The sequence below is a fragment of the Lotus japonicus genome, chromosome 5, assembly GCF_012489685.1.
Source record: "Lotus japonicus ecotype B-129 chromosome 5, LjGifu_v1.2".
Classification (NCBI taxonomy): Eukaryota; Viridiplantae; Streptophyta; class Magnoliopsida; order Fabales; family Fabaceae; genus Lotus; species Lotus japonicus.
In genome coordinates, this window is record NC_080045.1 from 67,688,033 (window position 1) to 67,707,560 (window position 19,528).

General features: G+C 38.5%; 2 protein-coding genes across 3 annotated transcripts; both read left to right on the forward strand.

The window, feature by feature from the left end:
* The first annotated feature begins 1,060 nt into the window (after positions 1–1,060).
* On the forward strand, positions 1,061–7,702 carry LOC130717041 (2-isopropylmalate synthase 2, chloroplastic-like). 2 transcript variants are annotated; one of them, XM_057567138.1, is made up of 12 exons: positions 1,069–1,832; positions 2,061–2,274; positions 2,363–2,443; positions 2,626–2,715; positions 2,806–2,892; positions 3,471–3,571; positions 5,689–5,722; positions 5,836–5,910; positions 6,132–6,215; positions 6,314–6,448; positions 7,072–7,217; positions 7,300–7,702. In XM_057567138.1, the coding sequence occupies exons 1-12, from the start codon at positions 1,147–1,149 to the stop codon at positions 7,430–7,432; spliced, it is 1,866 nt and encodes a 621-aa protein (XP_057423121.1). In that variant the 5' UTR covers positions 1,069–1,146; the 3' UTR covers positions 7,433–7,702. The 2 variants fall into 2 exon arrangements, 1 of the variants encoding a protein (XP_057423121.1); XR_009012238.1 differs by lacking the exons at positions 7,072–7,217; positions 7,300–7,702 and having other exon boundaries at positions 1,061–1,832; positions 5,836–5,909; positions 6,130–6,215; positions 6,314–6,379.
* A 1,584-nt stretch (positions 7,703–9,286) lies between these two features.
* Positions 9,287–18,814, forward strand: LOC130717293 (uncharacterized). The gene is made up of 10 exons (XM_057567471.1): positions 9,287–9,614; positions 9,721–9,799; positions 9,948–10,042; positions 10,128–10,232; positions 10,318–10,397; positions 11,754–11,844; positions 11,931–12,038; positions 12,245–12,331; positions 18,123–18,191; positions 18,323–18,814. The coding sequence occupies exons 1-10, from the start codon at positions 9,381–9,383 to the stop codon at positions 18,452–18,454; spliced, it is 1,080 nt and encodes a 359-aa protein (XP_057423454.1). The 5' UTR covers positions 9,287–9,380; the 3' UTR covers positions 18,455–18,814.
* Positions 18,815–19,528: the final 714 nt, after the last annotated feature.

Sequence of the window (19,528 nt, forward strand, 5' to 3'; positions counted from 1 at the left end):
CTAGAACCACTCTATTTCTTTGCAATTAAGAACTTAAACAAAAAAGTGGAAATATAAGAATCTAACTAAGGAACCTCTATTTTATAGGGACTAAATACATTTTTAAGCCCTTAAATATCTATTTTTTTTACGGTTATTATTTACTAAAATATCTATCTTTGCTCAAATATCTATATACTTTAGAAAAGAGAATCACTCCAAGCCTCAATTAGATGACGTGACACTCCCAAAATAATTATGCTTTCACAATGACTCTCCCACTAAAATGCACATGTGTCCTATCCTCATTCAATTTGCTCCATTTACTGATATGTCTTTCTCTCCTTCATTCTGACTAATTGGCCCCCATTCCAACATTTATTCTTTCTCCTTCATCTATTTTAAGCCCACCATACCCTCTGCAATTAAGTATTTTTGTTCTCCCCCATACAAAGCAATTTGATTTTAAAATTACTGATGACTTTCCCCCCATACAGAGCCAATATACAAACACGTGGAACAAATTTTAAAATCAAATTTTCCTTAAACATAATGTTTGTTTCACCTCATCCTTTAACCATGAGGTTGAAGGCTCAGTCATAACTATGCTATAGGAATGAATTGTGTATTGTAGTCAATTGTCTCACTCATTGCTATAGGGTGCAAGCATTATTTTCATATTAATATTTGCATGGGGAAAATGTTTATAAAATAACTAAAATATAAATTTATAATAATTATTTAAATAAATTTTCTATTATAGATTTAAAATGAGGTTGATAAAATTAATATTTAAATTAGATTTTAAAGTATAATTTTTTAAGCATTTGGTCTAATGTTTGATTCAAGGGTTGTGCCAGTGTCTAATATTTTATTTACTAAAAAAGGGGTGTTAAATTTTATTTATATAAATTATATAAATTATAAAAATAACAATTGAAATTTGAAGTTTTGAACCATATGACTATCACAATATTTTACTACATTTTTATAGCTCCATGTGGCATGTCCTTATCTTATCCACGCAAAAATGGGCCCTTCCCATTCCCACGTGAGACACCAACACTCACTCGTGTCATGCTGCCCAGTCAAAACCGCCGCCATTGAGCCGCCACTTCACTATACTGCACCTCGCCACTTCAGCTCAGCCTCTAGGGTTTCCATTCCATGGCGGCCAACGCGATACGCACCCCCGTCGTCTCTCCTTCCACCTCCACCTGCTTTCCCTCTTCCCCCAACCACCGCGTCCTCCTCCGCCTCCACTTCCCCCAATCCTCTAAACAACACCGCTATTGCTCCTCCTCTTCTTATCCCAAATTCACCGTTTCCTGCTCCCAATTCCAACCTGAAACCACTCGCCGGCGTCCTCCTTACATCCCGAACCACATCCCTGACCCTTCCTATGTTCGCATCTTCGACACCACCCTCCGCGACGGCGAGCAGTCCCCCGGCGCCTCCATGACCTCCAAGGAGAAGCTCGACATTGCCCGCCAGCTTGCCAAGCTCGGCGTTGACATCATCGAGGCCGGCTTCCCTGCCGCCTCCAAGGACGACTTCGAGGCAGTCAAAATGATCGCGCAGGAGGTTGGAAACGCCGTCGATGACGAAGGCTACGTTCCCGTCATCTGTGGCCTCTCCAGGTGTAATGAGAAGGATATTCGAACCGCTTGGGATGCCGTTAAGCACGCGAAGAGGCCCAGGATTCATACCTTCATTGCTACCAGTGGCATTCACATGGAGTACAAGCTCAGAATGTCTAAAGAACAGGTCATTGACAAAGCCCGCAGTATGGTCAAGTTCGCCCGCAGTTTGGGCTGCAATGACGTCGAGTTCAGTCCTGAAGATGCTGGCAGGTCAATTGCTCTGTGACTCTTTGATTTTGATCAATTCACTCAGTGTTTAGATTTATTAAGCTCAAGTTGAACCACATTTTCATCATACTGAACTAAAATGTAGAAAATGGTAATCATATTTGCATTTTGTATAAAAGCAAAAACAAACACACACTCAACTTTGTCATTGGAAGGAACTAGTAGTTAACTATAAGTATTGTTTTGTTTTGTTTGTCTTTATGGTAGCAGATCGGAGAGGGAGTTTCTTTATGAAATTCTAGCAGAAGTTATCAAGGCTGGGGCCACAACCCTTAATATACCGGACACTGTTGGCATAACGATGCCGAGTGAGTTTGGGAAACTGATTGCTGATATCAAAGCTAATACCCCTGGAGCAGAAAATGTTGTTATTTCCACCCATTGTCAGAATGATCTTGGGCTTTCTACCGCAAACACTATAGAGGTAGGTGTTCTATTCCCATGCCTTTGCCCATTGGTACGGTGCGAGCAATCAAAATATGTTCTGAATTTGTATGCTCTTCTCTTGACAGGGTGCACATGCTGGTGCAAGGCAACTGGAAGTAACAATTAATGGGATCGGTGAAAGGGCTGGAAATGCCTCATTAGAAGAGGTGAGGAGGCCCCATCTTCTATTCTCTAGTTGATGCAATCACCATTGCTGGAGCAGAAGCTTAATCATCGAATATTTTGTTGAATGCCTATATATATTTTTCCGTCAATAACTGTGTAATGGAGGGTTCTATTAATCTATTTTTAAGTTTTTGGAAATTCACTTTCTGTTTGTTGTTTCAAGGTTGTGATGGCCCTAAAATGCGGAGGACATGTCTTTGGCAATCTGTACACTGGCGTTAATGCAAAGCACATCTACCTGACAAGCAGGATGGTTTTATATCTGAACTGATCTTTCTGTTGTTTCTTTTCCCTTTTAAAGACCTTCATTGATTGTTTGGTGTGTCATAATCTTTTGCTGTAGGTCGAAGAGTACTCTGGTTTGCAGTTACAACCGCACAAGGCCCTTGTAGGAGCTAATGCCTTCGCTCATGAAAGTGGCATTCATCAGGTTGGTTATGATAATCAGAATTAGTGGTATGAAAGAGTGAGCCTCGGTACAAGGTTGCGGCCTTGTGGCTTGGTGATCACTGGTTCTAATTTTGAAACCTCCCTCTCTGCTTACATGTGTATTGTTGAGTAAATGTACATCTAACCCTCCCCAAAGCACACAGGGGTTTGAGCCTCATACACAGGCTTCCCTTCCCTTCCCCTCCTTTACTTTTTGTTTTTCAATTTCAAGCTCAGTTCAAAGATAATGTTGGATTGTTTAAGTTAAAGAATAATTGATTTGGTTTCCTTGTGAGACTCAATCCAGAGCCACATTAATGTTTTGTTTTGGTTCGTCTTACTTGTGAACAATTGATTTGGTTTCCTTGGCATAATAATAGAACCAGGTTTCAAAACTATTTTTTTATGGGTGCAGTACATGTCTTTTGTCTGTTTTACGAGCTAGTGCATTTTACTTTTGGGAGAATTAAAAATAACTTGTGATAGTTGATACACTATGAAAGAAGAATAATTACTTAGTGTGGTTATTCAAACCAAATTTAACCGATATATTATGCATTATTGACCACTGTTTTGTAGGACGGAATGTTAAAACACAAAGGTACATATGAAATAATATCTCCTGAGGACATTGGCCTTGAAAGATCCAATGAAGCTGGTATTGTACTGGGAAAGCTTAGGTATGCAATTTATATATTTTAGAAACTTATATTATATCTGTGTGGATCTGGTACTGTTAGGACCCGAAAATCCTAACAGGGAAATCGGTAGAGGAAAGAGGACAAAAGGAAATATTTTTGGTATTTTATTATAAAAGACTGGAAAATAAAGATAGATAAGAACTAAGAGGCTGGTTCCTCTTAGAACCAAGAGGCTGGTTCCTCTTCAATAGGGTTGGTTCCCTTTACAAACTCAATAATCTAATCCATGATTCTAACCTAAGGAGGGCACTCCTATTTATAATAACTAATCCTAATATCAATAACTTAATCCCTAAGAAATACAGAAGATATACTACTAGAATAAGAGATAACATCCTAATATAAAAGATACTATAAAGATAGATTCCTAAATTAAATCCTAATATAATTAATCCTAACAATACTCCCCCCCTAAAATCAACCTTGTCCTCAAGGTTGGAAGTAGCATAGTAGATCCAATCTTCCCCTCCCGGGTCCCATTGTAGGCGGCAAACCGAGTGAAGCACCAGAACAGCAAGTGTCCAAGTGTCCATATCTGGCGGCATTGGAGGAGGTCGCTTGGACAACACATTGAGGACCCATGGTTGCATTTGCATTGAGTCCTTATCCCTCCGCATCGAGTCACCATCTTCATCCAGAAAGCCCATTATTAATTGTGTACTGAATTGGTTGGAAGCCCCTACTTTGTAAAACTTTTCATTGTGAAGCGCGTTCACATTCATTGACATTGGAGCATCTTCTATAGAGATTGTGCTTCCAAAAGACTTAATACTAGAGATGTGGGGTATAATGGCAGCATCGCTGGTGAGACCTTCCATTGGCAAAGCAGTGTCTTGCTTGGACTCATTATAAATTTCAGAAGTAAGCGCAACATGTTGATTGCTTGAGTCCTCCTTGAGTACATCTTCGCTTGAGTCCTCCTTGAGTTCGTTTTCTGCTTCCACCAAAATACTAGCAATGGTTTCCCCTTCGATGTGAGAAGGAGTAGGAAAAGAAACTGCATCAGCCGGTGGTTGTTCTTGAGCAAGTCGGAATTCGACATCTCGTGCAAGCTCTATGGCGTGCGACGCATTGGTAGGGCGTAAAGAACGCACCCGCCAACGAATCTGTGGCTTGAGGCCATGTAGAAAATAACCCAACAACAACTGAAGTTCCGACAAATTTGGAATTCTGGTCATCAAAGCTTTAAATTCCAGCACATACGCGTCAACACTACCTCCTTGTCTAAGAGATCGCAGCCTCATGGAAATAGTATTATAACGATCGTCACCAAAACGCCGAAGCAAGAGTATGATGAATACATTCCAAGTAAGCTTGAGATTACGAAAACAGTAACAATAAAACCAATGAGTGGCTGCTTCCCCGTCCATGCTAAGGGATGCCAACTGCAACTTATCTAGATCCCGCAAACAGTGTACCTCGAAGATTTTCTGGGCTCGAGCGATCCAGCAAACTGGATCCACCCCGTCAAACTTGGGAAACTCCTCGACAATAGTCTGCCATTCTTCCATTGAAAGGACCATGATGTCCAGAACTTCTGTAAAAAATACAATATTAGATCCTAAAATAAAAGATAGAATCCTAAATTAAAATAAATTAATCCTAACAGGTACACCGTGCTAATTCCTCCTTATGTGCTTCTCAATTTCTTTAGAATTTATCAACTCTTTCATTAAGTATTATATCTATATGTAGCTGTAGCCTCAGTGGTTACTATCAACAGACTTAATGAAACAAATTGTAATAATTTTTAATCTGTCCTTCTTTACATACACTCTAAGTGATTGTTAAGTATTAGGCATGATTTGTGTTATTTATCCATTGTTTGTTTGTCACTAGTTGTAGTATTTGATGTTCTATTATGCATTGGCTAGAGTATTTAGCATTTTATTGTGGAGATTTGTATGTACTTATATAAGTACTGTATCACTAGTATATTTTCAGCAGCATTTTGACTGGTGTTTCTCTTTATTTGTTATTGTTGTCATGTTAATGGTTGTTTCATGTCTCTTACTTCCTCTGGCGGCGTGTCCAATTAAATTGTCTGTTATTTTATTTCATCCTTCTAACATACACTTATACTCCTATTGATATAGTGGACGGCATGCTTTGAGAAAGCGACTTCAAGAGGTATTCAAATATTTGATATAGTGGAATGCATGCTTTGATATAGTGGACGACATCCTTCTAAAGGCTTTTTGAATGTTTTCTTCTGATATATGAGTTATTCTCTATTGTTTCAGCTTGGTTATGAACTTAAAGATGACCAAGTTGAGAGTTTATTTTGGCGTTTCAAAGCAGTTGCTGAGCAAAAAAAGGTATTTTTGAACTAGTGATTTTCTGTTAATTCTTTTGCTTTCAAGTGCTTCTGATTATAATGTGCAAGTCACTATATCTAGCACTTGGTCAGCACTCGGTCATGCATTTAATATGGTCAGTTATAAATGGAGGTAGTAGTATCTCTTTTCTGTACAGAAGCATAGTTGGACTGTAAAATAATAAGACATCTGCTGGTTAACTTTCTGTTATTTTGAATCAGAGGGTTACTGATGCTGACCTCAGAGCATTGGTATCAGATGAAGTCTTTCAGGCAGAGCCTGTTTGGAAACTTGGTGATTTGCAGGTGAATTGAAATATTCTCTGAAATTTCAATATTTATAGTGGCTTGACAAATGATAGAATAGAACAAACATAAGCTAATCAAATATTTACCCAGTGCAGGTGACTTGTGGAACTCTTGGTCTTTCAACTGCAACTGTTAAACTTGTTAGTGATGATGGTAGCACGCATGTTGCTTGTGCCATTGGTACAGGACCAGTGGATTCGGCTTACAAGGCTGTTGATCTAATAGTAAAGGTTTGTATCGCTTCCTACTCTTTGTGCAAGTATTTTTCTCTCCCATTTCCTTTGATTCAGTGCAAGGCATTTTATGGTATTCTTTTGGTCCAAATACTCACATTTTAATGGTTAAAGTTGTTGTGGTCTTTTACCTTGTCCTGAGATTGAGGCTTTCATATGAAAAAAAAATTAAAATAATTTTATTTTTCAAGTTTAAGTCATAAAACTACTACTTGACATCATCAGTAGTGCAATTAGGAGTATTAACTGGATTTGGTTCATATTGCTTTGTCTCAAGTTATGACTTATGAGAGAGAAAGGCCAGAAACAAGATTAATGCACAAACAGTGGATTTGGTATTGTAGCTGTTTCTGTGTCTTTCATAACATGAGAGAAACATGAAAGGATCAAATTCTGTATCAAGTTAGGGTATTGCAACACATTACATCCTATAAATAATATCTTCAATTTATTTTTGTTAACCATCTTTCTCTTTTCTTCTTCCATAACCATAATTCTATAAGTCAGACTGTAACTCCTTATATGTTTCTTGATCTCCTTGATTTGCGTATTTATTTAATTATGCTGGAATTGTGAGCACTATGAGTATGATAGAGGATTTTTTTTTATCTTTTATGCAGGAACCAATAACCCTTCTTGAGTACTCAATGAACGCAGTCACCGAAGGCATTGATGCAATTGCCACTACAAGAGTTGTAATTCGCGGGGAAACAGATCATACATCTACTCATGCCTTGACTGGAGAAACTGTGCATCGAACATTTGGGTAGGGTGAATTCTTCAGCGGATTACTTTAGTTCTTTCTAATGATCCAGGGACATTATGTTTTTTATTTTATTTTTTAATAGTGGGAGCGGAGCAGGAATGGATGTTGTTGTTTCCAGTGTCAAGGCCTACGTTGCTGCAATAAACAAGATGCTAGGTTTCAAGGATACATCTCCATCTACTGAAAAAATCCCAGTTTCTGCATCAAAGGTTTGATTGATGCCTACTACTATGGTCACAGTTGATTCATCGATACTTTATTTTAGTACAGTGTAATTCATGGATCCTACAAGGATTATGTCCCTTTTCATTTGAGGGTGTCCACTATTGGAAGTTATAAATGTGCTTTTTTTGCTATTTTTCTTTTGACGAAGTGAAATCATGGTCATCTTAAGGTTTCGCCTCAGGGCTGAGTTTGTAAGGTGCAGAAGCTAAATTAAATGAGGAATGGCTTTAGAAAGAAATAGCTTAGATAATTTCTTCTGATGCCATTTTTCCTTGTTTTCAAAGCCATGCCTGAGCTTCTTGGGTGTGTCAAATTTCTTTGGGTCAAGCAGTAGGTGTTGAAAAACTTGTGAATCTACGAGTACGGAGAGGATGAATTTAATCATTCTCAACTACTACCAAATTCCTTCTTCATTTCATCAAAATAGCAGTCCTAATATGCACAATTCTATGTGCTGCCGGTGCCGATGTGCTTCCTACCAGCACCATCTGTCTTGGATGAACTTATTTATTGATTGCTGCTCTCATAAACGTATGAACTTATTTATTGATAGGCAAACTAAGGCAACGGATGCACACCTTTTTTTTAATTCTCATTTTGACGAGTTTATTGTTTTTTCACACCAATATACTACTTATCTTTCTTCCCATATACCAAAAAATAAATATACTTATCTCATAAATAGATCGCTTATTCGAAAAGTTTGTTAAAATTTTAAAGTATAGACCAATCATAATAAATATATTAAATAGTGTATATGAAGGATTGTTGACAACTTTGCTCTAATACTTTTGCACCAAAATGTTTTCCCCTATTTTCATATCATTTTGTTATTTATTCATATCATATACTTATGTTATTGTCAACATAAATTAAGTTTATTTAAACAAATTCTTATTCAGAATGGGATCATGCTGAAACTTTTAAATTTCTTTAAGCTAAACAAAAGTGATATTCCGTAATCCTTAAGAATATTAAATAGATGAAGTTCAACCAAAGTTTATGAATATTTTTAAAAAGAAGGGAACAAAATCTGCCTATGTCGACGTAGTGTTATATGAGAAAATCATAAAAAAATATTGATCCCATTTCCATACAGATGTAGGATGCAGGGCAGGGTGAAGTAGATTGAATGCCAAACATGCACGCACCTTTTATGATTTAATTGCAAGTAGCAAAAATGATAGGCACTCGTGGATGATGACGAGATTGCGAAGCTTATTAATTGCATGTTTTGTTCCAACGTTATTTCACAAAAAATCATTGCATATTTAATTATTTATTATTTCTATACTCAAAATTTGATAAAATTTCAAGACTTGCATGCAGTACCTAAATATTGAAAAAATATTGTTCAAAGTCATGGTCCTTGTAATTTGTTTATTGGAGTAATGGTCCCGATAAAACTGGAATAGATTAGAAGAAAACAAATTTATGTGGGTGAAGAATTTTCATAAAAGGAAAAAAAGGCAATCAACTTTTTTTTAGTACTTAAATAAACAAAATGACAAGCAAGCAAAACTAAGTAACACTTCTATCCGAAGCAAGCAACGACAACAAATCTTAAAGAGGGGAGAAACCACTAAAAAAACCACACTACCTACAGTCTTATAAAGCACTTAGAAAATCAGCACAAAAATTTGTCTCACGACGAATGTATTTGAAGAAAATCAGCATAGGAGTTTGTATTTCAGCATATCACACATTACATAAGGTTTTGAATAAACTAAAAAAAGTTTATGTGGTTTAAAAAAAACTAATAAAGTTTATGTGAGACCTAGTTGAGTTTGGAAATAAAAATAAAAATAAATAAAAAGGGAAATTGGAATAGATGGGTGTTGTTGTGTCGTGTCGTGTCGTGTGAATGAGTTTGTTTGGTGGGTGACAACAAAAGAGAGAAAAGAAGAGGGTGTGTGTGTGTGAGTGAAATCGCAAGCAATGGAAGAAACAAGTAGTGCAGAGATTGAGAAGATAGATGAATCAGTGTCGAGCGTGTTGGAAGAAGCGAAAGAGCTTCAGGAATCAGTTTCCAATCACATCTCGAAGACGCTAAGCGATGAGCAACCACTTCGCCAACGTGCCCTCGCTCTCGACTCCAAAATCCACTCTCTTCGTTCTTCCCTCGATTCTCTGCTCCACAACAAGCTCATCAACCCTTCCGTAGCGGATAAGGTCCTTCTTCTCTTTCTCTCTTTTCCCTTTCAATCAATCAATAGTATTATACTTATACCCTTCCTTCCTTTTAACTGGATCGGCACCGCATGTTTGTTTGTTTCAGTTGGATGAGGATTTGCAGCGAGCACGCTGCATCGTCGTTGATGGCGATGCTTCTTCACTCCTTCCTGGCCATGCTCAAGGTTCGATTATTATTATTATTATTATTATATTATTATTATTATTATTATTATTATTATTTTTATTTATTTAACCCTCCTCCCTAGTCCCTACCCATTATTGTTATTAATGTATGTATGTATGTCAATTCATTCATTCAATCAATTTTAGGAAGTTTTTTGAGGATGTTTCTTGGCCCTATTAATGTGCGTGCCTCTAGGAAGGATGTTCAGCTTAAGGTCAAAGAGGAATACAACAGTTACAGGGTAATCAATATATCACATGCTTTGCTTTTTAGAATCAGTTATACAATCATGCAATGCAATTGAAAATGAATCTTGTTTTCTTCAGGATAGAACTGCCCTGCTCTTCCTGCTATTTCCATCAATACTGCTTATTCTAAGATCTTGGCTTTGGGATGGATGCTTGCCAGCTTTTCCTGTCCAGATTTACCAGGTTTTTATTTCTCTAAAACCCCTCTTTATTTCATGTCATATTAATATTTGTCTGCAATCTTTCATTGAGTGTTGTCCTTTGTCAGGCCTGGCTGCTATTTCTTTACACTGGTTTGGCATTGCGAGAGAACATATTGAGAGTCAATGGAAGTGATATCCGACCATGGTACGGTCATTAAACTTTGTTTTATGGAGGCTCTGTGAATTGTGACCGTTTCCCCCCTTTTTTAATGATGCTCATGAAACAAAAATTAACTAATCACTGTTAGTTAACTCACGGATTAGGTTATTGGTTCTGTGCTCAGTAGTTCCTCCTAGATGGCAGAAAAATACTGTGTAGCTTAATTTATTGATTGTTCTGCCCTTCAAATTCTAAAACCTGATTTTCCCTTTGGAGGATATTAGGAGACATTGTCTGATCAGTTGGGATGTGCCTGTAATGTACAAGTCTATCATAGGGGAGTATTAAGCTTGAGGAGCATTGTGTCGATAAACATTTCCCTAGTGAGTAGTGACATAGTCGTTGTGATCCAGAGCTAATATGGGTTCATTAGCATAGATGTGGATGTTAACTCGTAATTTTCGGTTTTCTGCTACTCAATTGAGTCAGTGTGTGGAAGTTTATTGCTCTGCTCTCTTAATCTTTGCCTTCTTTGCATTCTTTGAAAGGGGCTATGGTTCTGTTCTTTTACTTTGGTTGGGGATTCTATTTTGGTTCTTTGCCCTTGCGTCTATCGAGTGCTTACCTTGCATGGTGATAGGTGCACATGCTTTTCAATTTCATCACTCCATATATTGGAGTTTCCACTTTTTTTGGAACATAAGCAACCTTGAGACCTCAGTCCTCAGACATTCTCATTCCTTTTATTATTTTAATTCTTCTCACTCCTGCTTTGGTATTTTTGACCCTTCAGAATCTTTTGCCTGTTTCCTCTTTTCTTTATTTGATTACTTTCTTATATTGAAACCTTCATACAAAATATCCTGATGCTGCAGTTTCATTAGCATGACTGAAGCAACCACTAGTTGATGCCTTTCTTTGGATTGTGATACTTACTATATTTTTAATGCAATTATTTGATACATGTCTGCAGGCATGAGAAGGGCCTTTCCATTGAATTTTGAGTCGCTCTGTACTTATTAAAGCTCTTGTATTGTATGAAGGGCTATCTGTTTTTTCTTTTTTTGCATTGTCAAGTGGCTTGGAAATACTAGAGTAAGTTGTTTGGACTGTTTGTAGAGCACATAACTATCAATCCATGTTGTGGGATAGTGGTTAGCCCACTCTTTTGAGTTTTTATTTAAAGAGGAAATCTTCTGTGTCTTAATAATCTCTTTTGTAATCTAAAAAGAGAATTATTATCAACACCCCCTTGTCCTGTCGTAGATTGAGAACAATGAAGGGAAGGCAGCAATTTTATTTAGTTGGCCTGCTACATTTCATCCTTGCAAAGTGTGTTGGGATTTGTTTATGTTTACATGGGACAATCTTTTGGCAAAAAAACTCACTGTAAGGTTACAGGTGGATATATCACCATTACTGTGCTATGTTAATGGCCCTTGTGAGTCTCACTTGGGAAATTAAAGGACAACCAGATTGTGCGAAAAAGCAGGTTTGTTTCCTTGTTCTGTGCATTAGTTTTCTCTTCCTTTTTTAACAATGTTATGTATTTATCATGTGTCTCAATAATGCATGCAGAGAGGCGTACAACTTTTCCTACAGTGGGCTATGATGCAGGGAGTTGCAATGCTTTTGCAAAATAGATATCAACGCCAAAGACTTTATACTCGTATTGCATTGGGAAAGGTGCCACTGTTAAATAGAATTTATACTTGCTTTACACTCACATGCTTTTTCTATGAGCCTTTTACTCACTATTCGGTGATATGTTAGTGTAGACTGTAGTCATAATTTTACAATTTTCCCTATGGCATTAATTTTACAGTTAACTCTCAAAGTGTAATGGACTGAATAGATATACTGTTTAATCCTTGTTTTTCTCTGAATTTCAGGCTAAAAGGATGGATGTTGTATGGGGTGAAACAGCTGGTGTCGATGGCCAACTGTGGTTGTTGTGTCCCGTACTTTTCATATTGCAGGTAACTACATGACTAAGAATAGTGCATGTTACATAAGTTTGTAGGTGTGAGTGTGTGTTAGGTACCAGAAAATATGAAGGAAACTGGAACTGAAATTGTATTGATTATACTGAATTTCTGGTATGAAACCCAGAAATTGTGTTAGAGAATACAAGAAACAAAGGAAAATAAACAGAGCAATTCGAGAGTGCTCTTCTCTCCAAATCCTAAGCCCAAAAACAAGCCTACCTCATTCTCTCACCATAACTAACATATATTCCTCTCACTCCCTAGTGGTCCCCCCCCCTAGCTGTACTACTCATCAATACTAATAATAACACCTCATCAGGTGGTTATTTAGGAATCCTAACATTCTAGAAGGCCTTGTCATTTGACAGAATGCCAGTGGACTTGGGCTTCCTATTGTAGACTTTGCCAAACCTGGGCCTGGCCATAGCAGGTGCAACATCTCTCCCCCCTTGAAGATTCACCTTGTCCTCAAGGTGATGGTCTGGAAATTGTGCTATCAATCTGTCCAATTCTTCCCAGGAATCTTCAAAAGCTGGCAGATTCTTCCATCTCACTAGAACTTCTGTGGTTCCAAGGTCATTCTGTCTGGCATCCAAGATGGTTTCAGGTTCTACTTGAAGCTCCCACCCTTCATTTAGATATTTGGGCAATGGTTGGCTGACGATCCCCTCCTTCACTACTTTTTTGAGCAAAGAAATGTGGAATACTGGATGAACTTGGCTGTCCTCTGGTAATTGAAGCTTGTAAGCAGCAGCATTGATCTTCTCTATTATAGGATAAGGGCCATAGTATCTAGGGCTCAACTTTTGATTCTTCCTCCTGGCCAAACTCTTGAGTTTGTAGGGTTGAATCTTGAGATACACAAGATCCCCTACCTCAAATTGAATGTCTCTTCTATGTTTATTTGCTTGCTGTCTCATTCTGTTTTGAGCCTTCTCTAAATTTTCCTTGAGTTCATCTAGCATAAGGTTCCTTTCAGCAGTAAGCTTCTCCACTTCCTCTACTGAAGTGACAGAATCAGTTCCCCTGATGATAGCAGGAGGGTCTCTCCCATATAAGGCCTTGAAGGGAGTGGTTTTGATGGCAGAATGATAGTTGGTATTATACCAAAATTCTGCCCAAGACAACCATCTTGGCCATTGGTTAGGTCTTGTTCCTGTCACACACCTGAGATAGGTTTCAACACACCTATTTACTACCTCGGTCTGCCCATCTGTTTGAGGATGGTAGGCAGAGCTAAATTTCAGTTTGGTTCCAGCCAATCTAAAGAGTTCAGTCCAGAAAGTGCTAAGAAAAACTCTGTCTCTGTCAGAAACTATGGTATTGGGAAACCCATGTAGCTTTACTACCTCCTTTATGAATATTTCAGCCACTTCCTTAGCATTATAGGGGTGTGAGAGAGCTATGAAATGGGCATATTTGGTGAACCTGTCAACCACCACAAAGATGGTGTCCTTCCCCATTGCCTTAGGAAGGCCCCCTATGAAATCCATAGAAATATCAGACCACACTTGTGATGGTATAGGAAGAGGTAGTAACAAACCTGCTGGATTCAATGCTTCATATTTGTTTCTCTGGCAAACCTCACAATCTTGCACAAATTTCTGAATGTCCATCTTCATCCCTTCCCAGTAAAATAGAGCTGAGATTCTCTTATAAGTTCTAAAGACCCCTGCATGGCCTCCAAGAGCAGACTCATGGTATTCTTTGAGTATGGTGAGAACCTTGCTGGACTCCTTTGGTAACACTATTCTGATAAAATAGTCTTCCCTTCCTTAATTGATACCCTGCTAGAGATTGCCCTTGTGTCAATAGCTCTTGCATGATTTTTTTACATTTTTCATCAGCCAATAACTCTTCTTCTAAGTCATTCCAGCCTTCACACTGAATAGATGAGATGGCAGAAAATTGCATTTTTCTGGACAAGGCATCTGCTGCTTTGTTTTCTACTCCAGGTTTGTACCTGATTTCAAAATCATAACCCATCAATTTGGAAACCCATTTTTGCTGATCTTCACCCATCAATCTCTGGTCAGCTAAGAACTTTAAGCTCTTTTGATCTGTGTGGATTAGGAACTTGCTACCAAGTAAATAATGCCTCCATTTCTGGATTGCGAAAACCACAGCCATTAATTCTCTTTCATATACTGATTTTTCCTGAGCTCTGTCAGATAAAGTCTTGCTCATGAATGCAATTGGTCTCCCTTCTTGCATCAAAACAGCTCCAAGCCCCTTTCCTGATGCATCAGTCTCAAGCACAAATTCCTTGCTGAAATCTGGTGCTGCCAACACAGGAACAGTAGTCATTACCTCCTTTAATTTGGCAAAAGCTAGACTGGCTTCCTCATTCCATTCAAAGTTGTTTTTCTTGAGGAGATGGTTTAGAGGTTGAGCTAACTTGCTGTAATTCCTCACAAACCTTCTATAATACCCTGTCAAACCCAAGAAACCCCTTAACCCTTTCACTTCTTTGGGTTGAGGCCAATTCAGCATGTCATTGATTTTAGAGGGATCAGCAGCTACTCCTTGCTTGGAGATTACTTGGCCTAAATAGACCAATTCTGGTTGGCCAAATGAACATTTCTTTTTATTAGCTACTAAGTGATTTTCCTGCAAGCTTTGGAGCACCAACCTCAAATGTTCCATGTGCAATTCTAAACTCTTGCTATAGATTAGTATATCATCAAAGAAAACCAAAACAAACTTCCTTAAATGAGGTTTCAAAACCTGATTCATGAGGGCCTGAAAGGTTGAAGGAGCATTAGATAACCCAAAAGGCATTACTAGATATTCATAATGTCCTTCATGAGTTCTAAAAGCTGTTTTATGAATATCCTCCTCTTTCATCCTTATTTGATGATAACCAGATTTTAAGTCCAATTTAGAAAAGATAACAGCAGAACCTATCTCATCTAATAATTCATCGATTATAGGTATAGGGAACTTATCTGGTATAGTAACCTTGTTCAAGGCTCTATAGTCAACACAGAAACGCCACCCTCCATCTTTTTTCTTCACTAGAATTGCAGGGCTACTGAATGGACTAATGCTGGGCCTTATAATCCCATTCTTGAGCATGTCCTGCACTTGAGTTTCTATCTCATTTTTCTGGTAGAATGGATACCTATAGGGCCTTATGTTTGGTGCTGCTGCTCCTTGCTGCAGTATAATAGCATGATCAGTAGGCCTCTTAGGAGGCAGCCCATGAGGTTCTTGAAACACCACAGGGAATTTTTCAATAACGGTTCTCAATTCAGCAGGGACCTCAGCTACTGCTATGTTGATACCTTTTACAAACTCATGAGAAAGGCAGAAATCCAGGTCTTTGTTCTTCCTTGTGCTCTTTATGTTTTTGCAAGCTTCCTGAATTTTATTACCCTGCGGTTCTCCATGTAACACAAACTGCTTGCCCTGAAGGTTCCACTTAATAATAAGTTCTTTGAAGTTGGCCTCAATGTCCCCAAGGCTGGCTAACCAATCCATTCCCAGGACTAAATCAGTGCCCCCAAGCCCAAGGATAAAGAAATGTTGAGTGATAGGGATTCCTTGCACTACCAGTGACAAATTCTTGCACACTCCTGAATTTCTCTCTCTGGCCCCATTTCCAACTTCCACCACATATTCAGTGGTTGCTACAACAGCCAAGTCTAGTTCATTCACAATATTTTGTGAGATAAAATTGCTGGTTGCTCCACAATCTACCAGAATCCAGATTTCCCTTGTTCCAAGTCTTCCTCTAACTTTGAAAGACCTGTTAGATGTTAAGCCCTCTTTACTATTAAGAGACAATTGCAGTATTTTGCCCTCCAAAACAAACTCACCATCTTCAGCTTCTTCAAATATGTCTTCCTCTTCTTCCTCTTCATCTCCCTCAATGAGAATGAATTGGAAATGTTTCTTAGCACACACATGTTCTCTTCCCCACTTCTCACCACATTTAAAACACAATCCTCTTCTACTTCTCTCTTGCAACTCATTTTGAGAGAGTCTTTGTCCCCCTTGCCACTTCTTCTCAGGGTTCTTAGTTTCATTCCCTCCATCGTCCTGGGTCTCTTTTGGTTTGGTTTCCTGTCCAGTATTGTTCTTCCCCTGATGACTGGAATTATAATTTATGTGCTTTCCCCCATAACTTGAAGATTTGCTTCCAAACCCACCCTTATCCTTCCACCCACGTTTGTCCTCATCCTTTCCTTTTTCTCCTCTGAGAGCAGAATTTTTTTCCTCAATCAACAAGGCCCTATCCATCAATCCTGCAAGATCAGCAGCAGGGTACAATTTCATTTCAGCTTTGATTTCCTCCTGCAATCCATTAAGGAACACTCCTTTCAGGATCTCCCTATCAGCACCTCTCATGGGTGCTGCTGCCTCTTCAAAGCTTTCCCTGTAGGCCATGACACTCCCTTTTTGCTTAATGCTAAGCAAAGGGCCAAAAGGGTTCTGAACCAAGGTGGGTTGAAATCTCCTTATCAAGGCTTGCTTGAAAGGTTCCCAGGTTCTCTCCACAGCTTGCTCTTCCCACCATTGAAACCATCCCAGTGCTTTCCCTTCCATGGCAATCATCACCATCTCCAACCTCTCCTCCTCCCCTACACGACTGAGTTGGAAGAACCGTTCAACACGACTAATCCACCCATAAGCATCGCTTCCATCAAACATGGGGATGTCGACCCTTCTTCCAGTCACAGCACGCAAATGGACGCGATGGGGGTGATCGAATCGCTCCCTGCTGTGGTCTGAGGTACGCGACCCGGTTCGTGACCCGGTTCGCGACCCGGAGTGCGAAGACGAAGCGTCGCGATCTCGCTCTCTGTCTCGCGATGGTCGCCGGTTTCTGGGTGTGTTCGATCTTCCTCGCGTGCGCCTCCGTTCCCGATTCATGATGAGTCGCCGGAGCTCCTCAAATTGCTCCGTGGCCATCTCCTTCATCGTGGTAACAGATCGCTCAAGGTCATCAACTCTGGACTCCATTGCAGCTCGCGTAACCACCATAAAAGCTCCCTCAGGATCGGGAGCTCTGATACCAATGTTAGGTACCAGAAAATATGAAGGAAACTGGAACTGAAATTGTATTGATTATACTGAATTTCTGGTATGAAACCCAGAAATTGTGTTAGAGAATACAAGAAACAAAGGAAAATAAACAGAGCAATTCGAGAGTGCTCTTCTCTCCAAATCCTAAGCCCAAAAACAAGCCTACCTCATTCTCTCACCATAACTAACATATATTCCTCTCACTCCCTAGTGGTCCCCCCCCCTAGCTGTACTACTCATCAATACTAATAATAACACCTCATCAGGTGGTTATTTAGGAATCCTAACATTCTAGAAGGCCTTGTCATTTGACAGAATGCCAGTGGACTTGGGCTTCCTATTGTAGACTTTGCCAAACCTGGGCCTGGCCATAGCAGGTGCAACAGTGTGACTATGAAGTGTTTCTTTTCCTCATGTGATATTCATGTTCCTACAATATTCACGATCTGTCATTCAAAACTTCAAATGTTTCGCATATTTGTTGCGTCAGGTGACAGGTGATTGATTTAGAAGCAAATCTTGTGTTAACATGGGACTGTTTTTCACTTATCCACTGTCTGGTTTGCTGGCAAAAAGTGTGTTCACTTCATATACTTAGTTTCAAATTTATCGTCCTGGCATTGAATGTTGTTTAGTGTTAATTTGAGTTAAAACAAATCGTCTGCTTTATTCTCATTTTGGAAATCATTGACCTGAACATAGAAGAGGTTGGACAATCATGATGTACATTTGTGCTCTCATCTTGTTTCAGGGATTCGAAGCATATATCGGACTATTATTGCTCCGGACCGCATTTGTTGGCGTTATTTCTGAGTGGCAGGTACTTCTAGTTTGCTTTTACTTGCTATTTTATTTCACTTTGCACATCAAATGAGTAGAACAGAAGAAAATGAATCCAGTGATATTTTGCTGCAAATATTAGCCTTATAATGATGGTAACCCTTTTGGCAGGTCATATTTTGTGGTGTCCTGTTGGTCCTAATGGCTATTGGGAACTTTGCAAATACTGTACAGACTCTGTTAGCAAAGTCTAGATTTAAGGCAAAGATGAGAAAAAGCAAGAGCAAGCAGAGACTGAATTAGCAAGTTGTGGCGGCTTCTTGAGCTTTTGGTAGGATCAGGATTTTTTGCAGTTTTGACCACTGTGCAAGCTATTGATGATTTTGGCTTTGCTGTAGCATCAATAAGGATAAAAATTTAGATACAATTTCCATTGTCCACTTTTTTTGGGTTAGCATTTCCTGTCTGTCACAGGTTGGTTGAATCTTCTGATCACCTCAATGATCTATTTAGATTATTTTAAGTATTTTGCAAACTTGAGAGTCCAAGTAAATCATTGGTTAAAAACCTTGTGAAGTAGGCCAAGATTTAAACTAGAGATGACAAATTCGAGTCCTTTTCATGGTATGCTATTTTTTTATCCTATTGTATAACTTTCCATAAGGTTTTTTTTCCTCGTATATATGGATCATATGTAATTTATTTAAACTCAGGATGAGATCATATTCCTTAAACTCAACGCCGATCCACACTGAACTTATCATGACAAATTCTTATTTCTCTATTTGCATCATCGTGAAACATGCACATATTCGGTAATAAAATTTGAAGTCTTAATTTTTTTTTCTTAACCAAGATATTTCCACATTCAATAGCTGGGAAACTAATTTTCCGAAAGCACTACTAGTCAACGAACGTACAATATTATTTAAAATGTAACTCTAATTCTTAGCCACATCCTTGACCAATTTAGCTAACCTTATAACCTAATATCACCATTTTAACTCTTACATAAAATGTTTACTAATTAAAGGTTTTCCAAGTGCCCTTTAACAAATATCACACTATTAGCTATCAATAGCAATAGAAATCATTCATGCAAGATCTATCTTTACCAAGAAGTACTGCATTTACTTTTTACAGTCACGACTCAACCAACAAACACTCCATCTTTTGTAGTTCTAAAAGTTTGAAAGATTAGTAGTAGCCAAGAAGAAAACAAACGCAGAAAATAAAAGGTCCCAATTCCAATCCAAAAGAATGAGTCACAATTGGCCATAGATACCTTGTCCATCATCACACACACCACCCCCTTCTTTCCTTCCCTACCAAGTAAAGAAATTAAAAAGTATCCACACACACATATCTTGATTTATT